General features: G+C 27.8%; 1 protein-coding gene across 1 annotated transcript in view; it reads left to right on the top strand.

Annotated features, from left to right (window-relative positions):
• Positions 1 to 808: 808 nt before the first annotated feature.
• Positions 809 to 12,106, top strand: part of PF3D7_0526600 (conserved Plasmodium protein, unknown function) — a gene marked incomplete at both ends in the record, with an annotated part of 13,575 nt that continues 2,277 nt past the window's right edge. The window contains one exon of the mRNA XM_001351786.1: positions 809 to 12,106. This exon is cut by the window's right edge and continues 2,277 nt beyond it. Within this exon, the coding sequence (XP_001351822.1) occupies positions 809 to 12,106 (11,298 nt within the window).

Genomic DNA, 12,106 nt, shown 5'->3' on the forward strand with positions numbered 1-12,106 from the left:
TTTTATTTTCCATAATGTTCCATAAGATACATTATATCATATATATATATATATATATATTATATTTTTTGTAGTGAGATACATATATGATATTCATATTTTTATTTTCACTACATATTATATAATTAATTTTTTTTTTTTTTTTTATTTATTCTTTATAATTAAATATAAATTTATTGTAATGTGTTTTATATACATTTAGATAATAATAGTGTTTATATTTGTGTTTGTTAATATTATAAAAAGATATACCCTTTATATCAATAAAAAAAATAATAATAAAAAAAGAAACATTAGTTTTTTCTTTTCTACATATATTTTCATGCTAATTAATTAATTTTTTTTTTTTTTTTTTTTTGTATATTTGTGTGTATATATTATATAGATAATATGCATACATATGTATAAAGAAATAATATGTGTTTATAATTTTTTTTTATATGATATATGTCATAGTATATAATGTTATATATATATATATATATATATATATATATATATATATATATAAATATATATATATATAAATATATATATTAATCTTATGTGTTAAGTTTTATTAATTATTATTAAGTTTTATTAATTATTATTAAGTTTTATTAATTATTATTAAGTTTTATTAATTATTATTAAGTTTTATTAATTATTATTAAGTTTTATTAAGTTTTATTAATTATTATTAAGTTTTATTAAGTTTTATTAAGTTTTATTTAGTATATTATTAAATATTATTAATTTACAATATGAGCTTGTGCTTACATAATCTTGTAAATTTTTTATTGTTATGTTATATATATTGACATAAATAATGAAGAAAAGCAAAAAAACAAGTAAAAAGGTTATTGACCCCCATGTTCCCCATGAGTATAAAGGAGCCCCTATAGAGAATTCTGTATACAAAACAGCGGCAAGGGCTGTATCTTTAGTACATGCTGTTATTGAATCGTTTGGTAAGAATATTCAATGTTTTAGGAATTTAATAATATGTTCATATAAGTATAGAAGAATGTTACGAACAACTGCAAATAAGTTTGATGAAATTTATGATATGTTAAAAGCAGTTGTACACGAAATATTGAATACCTTCGATTTAAGAGTTACCATATTTAATGTGTTTTGGCTTCGTGAGTGGACTGAATTTAATTATCGTTTAACTGGATCAATAGGAAGATTTTCTATTAATATTACTAAGAATACAGTATCATTGTTTCTTAATATGTATAAGCATTTAAAGGATATTTCTAATGTACATATGCCTGATTTAATTAAGAGAGTGTATTGTTTAGATAATAAATATAAAGTCCAAGCTGTTGAATGTTCTGAAGAAGTTGATGCACAAAATGTTGTTTACAGATATAGTTTACTTGAGTTAATTGAATTGGATTTCTATGTTTATTACAAAGAAAATTTTTATCTGTATAATACCATATGGCCAGTTGAAATTAAAAATAAATCTCCTCTTTTAACAACTGATAGTAAAGGTAGAGTTGTGATTCCTTGGATTGTTTTTGGAAATTCTTTTAATTTCTATTTATATGTTTTTAATAACTTGGCATTATTTGAATGGTTTGTATTTGAAGTAAAAAGTTTTTTAGTTTATGTATCAGGTTTAATCAAGTGGTTGAATATCATTGAAGATAAACATGTTACTATAAGGTATATGTGTTGTGCGTATTCGTTGAAAAACTTAGCTGGAGTTGTTAAAAAAGGAATATTTTACCTTGGAAATAAGGTTCCCAAGGTTGTTGAAAAAGGGCTTCCTTGCCTCCCAAACGTACAAAATGTTGCATGTCGAATAGTTGATATAGATATGATTGAACAGAATGATGTAGTAGAGAATGTTGCAGTAGAGAATGCTGTAGTAGAGAATGTTGTAGTAGAGAATGTTGTAGTAGAGCATATTGTAGCAGAGAAAGTTGAAAAAAAGGTTGAAGATGAATTAATGGAAAATATTGTTAAAGATTGGAGAATTTCCTTATATGATAAGAGTAAAATTATTGCTTTACTTGCATTGTTATATAATGAGAATGAAAGTAATGGTGATGAATATTTAGATGTAAATAGAGAAAGAATTATTAACTTGCTGTTTTTTCTTTATAAGAAATATATTGATAAGAAAGATTTAGAACTCTCCACTAAGTCAAAAATCACTGATATTTTATGTTTGTTGTATTCAGTAGATTCTACTACTAATGAGGATAATAAGTTGATGAGAAAGAATATTATAGAGATCCTTTCTGTTCTTCTTAAAAAGAAATATAAGAATGAACCCTTTTTCACGATTAAGAGAAAAAAAGTTATTGACTTAATATATTTCTTTTTCGTCACAAAAGAAAAAAAAGCTGAAGTTTCCAATATGAACAAAATAGTGGAAGCAATGAAGAATGACAATTCATTTAGAAGTATTATTGGTATCTTGGATAAAAGTCTGCTTGATATTAATGCCAAGGTCGAAATTGTGTATGAGAAGAAAAATGAAAAATTGCTTAGTGTTGATGATGATATGGTTACGGATATTCCTAAAGAGGAAGAAATTAAAGGACTTGAAGCAGTAGCCCAGGTAAAGGAAAATGAGTCAATTGAAGCAGTTGAAGTAGTTGACGTAGTTGAAGCAACTGAAGTAGTTGAAACAGTTGAAGTAGTTGAAACAGTTGAAGTAGTTGAAACAGTTGAAACAGTTGAAACAGTTGAAACAGTTGAAGCAACTGAAGTAGTTGAAATAGTTGAAGCAGTTGAAGCAATTGAAGCAGTTGAAACAGTTATAGTTGAAGCAATTGAAGCAGTTGAAGTAGTTGAAGCAGTTGAAGTAGTTGAAGCAGTTGAAACAGTTGAAAATGAGTCAATTAAAGTAGTTTCAGAAGTTAATGACATTAAAGAAGTTGAAACAGCTAATGCATGCAAAGTTCCACCTAAACATGTTGTTCCTAAATCAGGAAAAAAGAAAAGAAGATTGAAGAAAAGCAAGAAAATAACTAAAAGTCAATGCTTATTTAGTGATGGAGAAATAGTTAATAATGATTCTTCTGACATCAGTGAAAAGGTAAAAACAAAGAAAAACGTTGCTGTAATTATTAGTAAGAAAAATGTTGTTCCTGAAGCCTCATCACAAAAAAATGATAAGGATATAACTGATGACTTAATTAAAACTGTTATTAAGAAGAAGGTTATTCACGATGATTCTTCAGAAGAGAGCGAAAAAGAAGTTATTGTCAAGCAAGTTGTTAAGAATGAAATAATTGAAAATGAAGTTGTTGAAAATGAAGTTGTTGATTATCCTTGTTATCCTGAAGATAAAAAATTAATTATTTATTATGAAGTTGATAATAAAGTTGTTGAAAATGAAGTTGTTGAAAATGAAGTTGTTGAAAATGAAGTTGTTGAAAATGAGGATATTGATTATCCTTGTTATCCTGAAGATAAAAAATTAATTATTTATTATGAAGTTGATAATAAAGTTGTTGAAAACGAAGTTGTTGAAAATGAGGATATTGATTATCCTTGTTATCCTGAAGATAAAAAATTAATTATTTATTATGAAGTTGATAATAAAGTTGTTGAAAACGAAGTTGTTGAAAATGAGGATATTGATTATCCTTGTTATCCTGAAGATAAAAAATTAATTATTTATTATGAAGTTGATAATAAAGTTGTTGAAAATGAAGATATTGATTATCCTTGTTATCCTGATGATAAAAAATTAATTATTTATTATGAAGTTGATAATAACGTTGTTGTAAATGAGGAAGATACTTATTATCCTTGTTATACTGAAGACCAAGAAATAATTATTTATTATGAAGTTGATGATGAGCTTGTCGTAAATGAAGAAAAATGTTGCTTCATAGATGATAATGTTGCTGTTGTTGATGAAGAAGATATTTATTATCCTTGTTGTACTGAAGAGCAAGAAATAATTATTTATTATGAAGTTGATAATGATGTTGTTGTAAATGAGGAAAAATGTTCAACTTTGGATAATAACGTTGTTGTAAATGAGGAAGATACTTATTATCCTTGTTATACTGAAGACCAAGAAATAATTATTTATTATGAAGTTGATGATGAACTTGTTGTAAATGAAGAAATATGCTCTAAGTCGTACGAAAAGATCGCTATTACTAGTGAAGTTGATAATGCACCTACTATTAATGATAAGACATGTTCTACCTCGGACCCAAACGTTGTTACAACCAATAGAGTTGATTGTGAACAGGTTGTTAATGATAAGACACGTTCTACCTCGGACCCAAATGTTGTTACAACCAATAAAGTTAATTGTGAACAGGTTGTTAATGATAAGACATGTTCACCTGTCGTTGAAAAGGTCGTTAACAGAACGAACAAGTTGAATGGTGCACTGAAAGTTGATAAAAATATTTGTTCTTCTAAGAGTGAAAAAATTGTTAATGAAGTTGTAAAGAATAATTCGAACAATGTTGATATTCCTCCAGTAAAGACAATGAAAAAAGTTACTTTTGTTGACGCATTAAATAAAAGTAAAAATGGAATAAAAGAGAAATTATGTTCATTTGTTAATAAAAACATTTTAAAGAGAATACCGTTGAAGAAGAAAGTAATAAGTGATAGTAGTAGTGATAAAAGTGATGGTAATCATAGTAATAATAGTGATCATAGTACTAGTGATAATGAGACGCTGTTTGATTATAGGAAAAAGCTTATTAAAGATATTCTTGAAAATGAAGAGAATGAAGTTATTAACAACAATTCGTCTGGTGATTATAAAGAAAAGGTTATTAATGCAATTTTAGGTAGAGTAAAAGAAAAAGAAATTAAAGAGGATATTAATGATATGTCAAAAGTTGAAGCAGTAATGAACAATAATAATTCAGTTAAGCAAGATGTAATTTTTCAAGTACCTTCTACTCCTCAAGTATGTACGATTAATCCTGAAGTAGTTAATAGTAATTTGAATGTTGAAAACTCAGTATTATTTATTGAGAATCCAATAGTTAATGTTCTTCCTTCGAGTTTTGTTCAATCAGTTGAAAACTCAGTAACATTTATTGAGAATCCGGTAGTTCATGTTGTTCCTTCGATTTTTGTTCAATCAGTTGAAACTTCCAACAAGAGAAATTTTCTGACGAAGAATAAAAGGAAATGGTTACGTAGAAGAAAAAGGAAAAGATTATACCAAATACATGTTATTAGAAAGTACGTTAAAAAAATGAAATCGAAAAGAAGTAAAAGAAGAAATAGAAGAAGAATAATGAGATCAAGAAGAAGAAATGCACAAAAAAATTGTATGAATGATAAAAGAGGAAATGTATTTAAGAATGAAAAGGTTTTTATGGTTAATTCTCCAATGGTTCCATCTTCGTTTAACATGCCACAGAAAGCGTTTGATGCTGATTTGCAAGCAAAAATTGAACTTGAATATTTTTCACAACATCAAAAGCAGTTAGCTCATGAAAAACTATTAGAAGAAGAAAGGAAATTAGCTGAGCAAGAAAGAATTCAAAATGAAATGAAATTGGAAGAAGAGAGAAGGTTGGAGTATATGAGGCAATTAGAACATGAACAAAAAATGCAGTATGAAAAGGAGTTAGAAGAAGTTAGAAGAATTGAACGTCAAAATGAATTAGAATGGAGAAGAAGAAAAGAGATTTCAAAAATGTTTATGAAACAACAGAATGATATAAGTAAGGAAAATGTTGTTGTAACAGAGAATAATTTTATTCCTGAGAATGTTGTTGTACCTGAGAATAGTTTTATTCCTGAGAATAGTTTTTTCCATGAGAATGTTGTTGTACCAGAGAATAGTTTTATTCCTGAGAATGTTGTTGTGCCAGAGAATGTTGTTGTACCAGAGAATAATTTTATTCCTGAGAATGTTGTTGTACCTGAGAATAGTTTTATTCCTGAGAATAGTTTTATTCCTGAGAATAGTTTTATTCCTGAGAATGTTGTTGTACCAGAGAATAGTTTTATTCCTGAGAATGTTGTTGTACCAGAGAATAGTTTTATTCCTGAGAATGTTGTTGTGCCAGAGAATAGTTTTATTCCTGAGAATGTTGTTGTACCAGAGAATAGTTTTATTCCTGAGAATGTTGTTGTACCAGAGAATAGTTTTATTCCTGAGAATGTTGTTGTACCAGAGAATAGTTTTATTCCTGAGAATGTTGTTGTACCAGAGAATAGTTTTATTCCTGAGAATGTTGTTGTGCCAGAGAATGTTGTTGTACCAGAGAATAATTTTATTCCTGAGAATGTTGTTGTACCTGAGAATAGTTTTATTCCTGAGAATAGTTTTATTCCTGAGAATAGTTTTATTCCTGAGAATAGTTTTATTCCTGAGAATAGTTTTATTCCTGAGAATGTTGTTGTGCCAGAGAATGTTGTTGTACCAGAGAATAATTTTATTCCTGAGAATGTTGTTGTACCTGAGAATAGTTTTATTCCTGAGAATAGTTTTATTCCTGAGAATGTTGTTGTACCAGAGAATAGTTTTATTCCTGAGAATGTTGTTGTACCAGAGAATAGTTTTATTCCTGAGAATGTTGTTGTGCCAGAGAATAGTTTTATTCCTGAGAATGTTGTTGTACCAGAGAATAGTTTTATTCCTGAGAATGTTGTTGTGCCAGGGAATAGTTTTTTCCCTGAAAATGTTGTTGTGCCAGAGAATAGTTTTATTCCCGAAAATGTTGTTGTACCAGAGAATAGTTTTATTCCCGAAAATGTTGTTGTACCAGAGAATAGTTTTATTCCCGAAAATGTTGTTGTACCAGAGAATAATTTTATTCCTGAGAATGTTGTTGTGCCAGGGAATAGTTTTTTCCCTGAAAATGTTGTGCCAGAGAATAATTTTATTCCTGAGAATGTTGTTGTACCTGAGAATAGTTTTATTCCTGAGAATAATTTTATTCCTGAAAATGTTGTTGTACCAGAGAATATTATAAACTTGGAGAATAACACAAACACGGAGAATTATGCTGAAAAATCCGATGATGATATAAATGAAAAATATATTAGTCCACCTGACAATATGAACGAAAGGAACTTTTTTAAAAGAGAATGTGATGAGGATTATGATAAAATTTTCAATGAACAACGAGGTACTTGCGCAAATGATGAAAACCCTCCTGTATATTTTAATGAAGAGAATTATATGTATGAACAGAATTTTCTTAATGAAGAAAAAATTAAGAAAGAAGAAGAATCAATGAAGAGAGAAGAAATAGATTATAATAATCCTTATGCAGAAGATCAAACGAATGTTAAAGAAGAGAATCTTTTTAACAATCAGTTTGTAAATGAAGCATTGAATAATAATCAAGAAAATGTTGAGAAGAACAACAATGTTGTTAATGAAGAACCTAATAAGAAGGTATCAAACAACATAGATGATTTTGTTAATGCTGATGAATTTCTTGATACAGATTCGGAATTACCAGAAGTGAATCCTTTTGAAAATAAAACAGAGTCAAAAGAAGAGAGTTCTGATAGCGATGCGTCATGTACCACAAATGGTGACAATCGAAGGAATAGAGATGTTGAAACAAGTTTTGATGATGACTATGCTTCTGCTAGTATAACTAGATCATCGTGTAGTTATGAAGAAGAATTTGTTGATGTTGACAATAGTGATATGGAATATTCTGTAATGTTTCCAAATAGAAAGAGAGTAGATTATCATCATGATTTCGCTGATATTTTAAATAAAATGCCATTTCCTGACACATATATGGTTCCTAATCCCAATGAATATATTGAGAATGAGAATTACACAAAATTGAGGATTAACTATCCTGTAAAGGATACATCAGATAAAATAATGTCTTATCTAAAAGAAAAGGATGCCATATTAGTTCACAAATGGGAACAAATACAGGAATTTTTGTATCAAACAGTAAAATTTTTTAAAGCTTTGAAAGATCGTGTTAAAAGAAAGTTTAAGTATTCCAAAAGGGTAAGTACATATCATTATTATGCGCACAGAATATATGAACTTATGCCTAAGTTAAGTTTTTCCACATGTAAGAAAGTATATATGTATTTGGATGATGTGAAGCCACATGTATTAAATGAATTAGCACGAGATGATTTCATAGAAGAAAATACTACAAGAAATTTATCGTATGAAATAAAGAAGAGTGAGAAATTAACAACGAAGGCAATACGTTTACATTTCATTATTTGTGTAGATTTTTTGATTGAAAATATGAATATAATTATAGATTCAGGTAATAAACAGAAGGAATTAATTAAATATAAGGAATTTTATTTTAGTCAATTGGGCAATTTAGTACCATTTTATGACACCAAGCATCCATACATTTTGGAGCTTGAAAAATTACAGAAAGGATTATATCTTTTAGTATTTAGATTAGAAGAAGCAATGTTGTTCATTAAGTATTGTGATTATGATATGGATAGAATAATAAGAGGTTCAAGTTCTCATTTCAATTGTTTTAATTTAATTCTATGTCATTGGATTTTTAGATTGAGAAGAGTTTGTACAGATTCAGGTAAAGAATGGGTATTTCCTAGTGAGTTATTTGCAGATGTACATAAAGAATCTATGATTACTAATGCTGCAAGAACTGATCAATCTCTGAAAAGAACCAAACCACCTGTTGATGATTCATTAATAATTGAAGTTTTGTTAAAGTATAAGAATTCTATAGAGGATGGTAGCTTGCGTCCTTATGATGAAAGATGTATTAGACAATCTAGGGCCATGTTCAAAGTTTATTTGTGTACCAAATTATTATATGATAGAGTATGTGAAGAATTAGCATTATACGACGTTGAAGTAATAATAAATAATGATTTGTTTGAAGTTATTTGTTCTAAACATTTTGATATACTTCACTCATGGGACCGAATATCTAAGTTGAATGAGGAAATAAACAAGTGGAATTTATGTAACAAACCTTTATTAGAAGAAGTACCGAATTTATATTTAGACGTGTTTAGGAGAAATTCTGGCGATGAAGAACCAAGATATGATGCCTTTGACAGACTTATGAATATCCACTTAGAAGCCACTAGAGTAGAAAGAGATGAAAGTCATACTAAGTATCTTGCTAAATGTCAAGGGGTTGAATTTATAGATAATAAAGACGTAAATATTAATGTTTCGAAAAAAGAAGAAGCATTACCAAATGTGGAACATGTACAAAATAATAATGTGAATGAGGAAAATATAAAAGTTGAATTTTGTAATGATGTATATGAAGCAAAAGAACAAACAATTGAAGTACCATTAGTTGAAGAGGTACAAGATAATAAGTACGAAGAAGATAATAATTTAATTAACAAACAAGTGAACGAGGAAAATATAAAAGTTGAATTTTGTAATGATGTATATGAAGCAAAAGAACAAACAGTTGAACAACCATTAGATGAAAAAGTACTAACTAATAAGAAGGAAGAAAATAGTAATTTATTTAATAATATATATGCAGGTTCTCAAAATCAATTAGAACCATGTGTTGAAAATGTACAAAAGGATAATAATTCATTACAACCAGAACAATTATTTAATAACAATTTACCTCAAGCAACTTCACCAGTATTTGAAAATGTACAATATTCAGAAAATTATTCACATTTACATAACCGTCCATTATTTGGAATTCCAGAGATTAGTTATCATTCCGGAAGGCTCAATACATTACTATCCAAGAATGACAAATGTAATAATATTCCATCAAACAAATCAGACATGAACAATTCAGAAATGAATTTATTTCCATCAAACAAATTAGACACGAACACACAAAAATTAAACTTATTTCCATCAAACAAATTAGACGCGAACACGCCAAAATTTAGCTTATTTTCATCAAACAAATTAGACACGAACAATTCAGAAATGAATTTATTTCCATCAAACAAATTAGATGAGAACACTCCAAAATTTAGCTTATTTTCATCAAACAAATTAGACACGAACAATTCAGAAATGAATCTATTTCCATCAAACAAATTAGATGCGAACACGCCAAAATTTAGCTTATTTTCATCAAACAAATTAGACACGAACAATTCAGAAATGAATCTATTTCCATCAAACAAATTAGATGCGAACACGCCAAAATTTAGCTTATTTTCATCAAACAAATTAGACACGAACAATTCAGAAATGAATTTATTTCCATCAAACAAATTAGATGAGAACACTCCAAAATTTAGCTTATTTTCATCAAACAAATTAGACACGAACAATTCAGAAATGAATCTATTTCCATCAAACAAATTAGATGCGAACACGCCAAAATTTAGCTTATATTCGTCAAACAATTTAGACACGAACAATTCAGAAATGAATCTATTTCCATCAAACAAATTAGATGCGAACACGCCAAAATTTAGCTTATATTCGTCAAACAATTTAGACACGAACAATTCAGAAATGAATCTATTTCCATCAAACAAATTAGATGCGAACACGCCAAAATTTAGCTTATATTCGTCAAACAATTTAGACACGAACAATTCAGAAATGAATCTATTTCCATCAAACAAATTAGACACGAACACGCCAAAATTTAGCTTATATTCGTCAAACAATTTAGACACGAACACACAAAAATTAAACTTATTTCCATCAAACAAATTAGACGCGAACACGCCAAAATTTAGCTTATATTCATCAAACAATTTAGACACGAACAATTCAGAAATGAATCTATTTCCATCAAACAAATTAGATGCGAACACGCCAAAATTTAGCTTATATTCGTCAAACAATTTAGACACGAACAATTCAGAAATGAATCTATTTCCATCAAACAAATTAGATGCGAACACGCCAAAATTTAGCTTATATTCATCAAACAATTTAGACACGAACAATTCAGAAATGAATCTATTTCCATCAAACAAATTAGATGCGAACACGCCAAAATTTAGCTTATATTCATCAAACAATTTAGACACGAACAATTCAGAAATGAATCTATTTCCATCAAACAAATTAGACACGAACACGCCAAATTTTAGCTTATATTCGTCAAACAATTTAGACTTTAATAACCAATTTGATTCCAATTTAACTCCATGTAATAGATTCGAATCTAATAATTTAATATCATCCAATAATATATTATATGATTATGAATCACATGGCTTAGAATCGACAAACAATTATACATTTGAAGAAGCCCAAGAGGATTCAAATTTACTTACTCCATCTTTTGGAAATATCTATTTTGATATAGAGTCCCAATGTATTGAAATAGTAAATAAACATCAAAATGATTTAGAAATGTGTACTCCATCATTTGGAAATGAATATGGAGAATTAAATTATGAAGATAATAATAAATTCAATGAGGTACACAACAATATGGAATCAACCATTCAGACTGAAGATAATATTTTATATAATATAAGAACTAAATCATTAAAACGAGGAAGAGATAATTCAGATGAGAATGTACAATCTGATACAGCTTTTGTAAATGTTGTATCGACAAAAACAGATTTAGAATCTGGAACATATGATAATATAATGGATGAAAACAAAATGAATCATATTGATAATAAATTTTATTCTTTTGAAAAGGAACAACCAGAAACATATGAAAATAATTCTGATTCAAAAAATTTGAATTATATAGATGTTATGGATTTTAATATATATAAAGAAGGACATAAACAAACATGTAATCTTCCAAAGGTATCTGTGTGTACAGAACCAGTAGATGGACAACATGAAAAAGAAGCCTCCACTATAGAAATAGAAAATGTGATTATTTGTACAAATGAAGATGAAATTAATACTACCCAAGATATACCAAGTATGGAGGATGAAAGAGATATATGTGCATCTACGGAAGTACAAATTAATGATTCAAAAGAAGAGCAAGTAGAACAAGTGGAACAAATAGAACAAGTAGAACAAGTGGAACAAATAGAACAAGTAGAATTAGAAATTATGACAAGTCCTATAAATGAAGTTAAAGATATTACTTCCATAGAATTATCTAATGAAGTATTAACAACCAATGTAATGGATATACATAATTGTTCCTTAGATATTAGTAAAAGAAAAAATACAACAGATATAGCTTTAGGAGAATCTGAATGTGAAATGGTTGTAAAGAGAATAAATATTAAGAATAGAAAAATAAATAAA

The sequence above is a fragment of the Plasmodium falciparum genome, assembly GCF_000002765.6.
Source record: "Plasmodium falciparum 3D7 genome assembly, chromosome: 5".
Taxonomy (NCBI): domain Eukaryota; phylum Apicomplexa; class Aconoidasida; order Haemosporida; family Plasmodiidae; genus Plasmodium; species Plasmodium falciparum.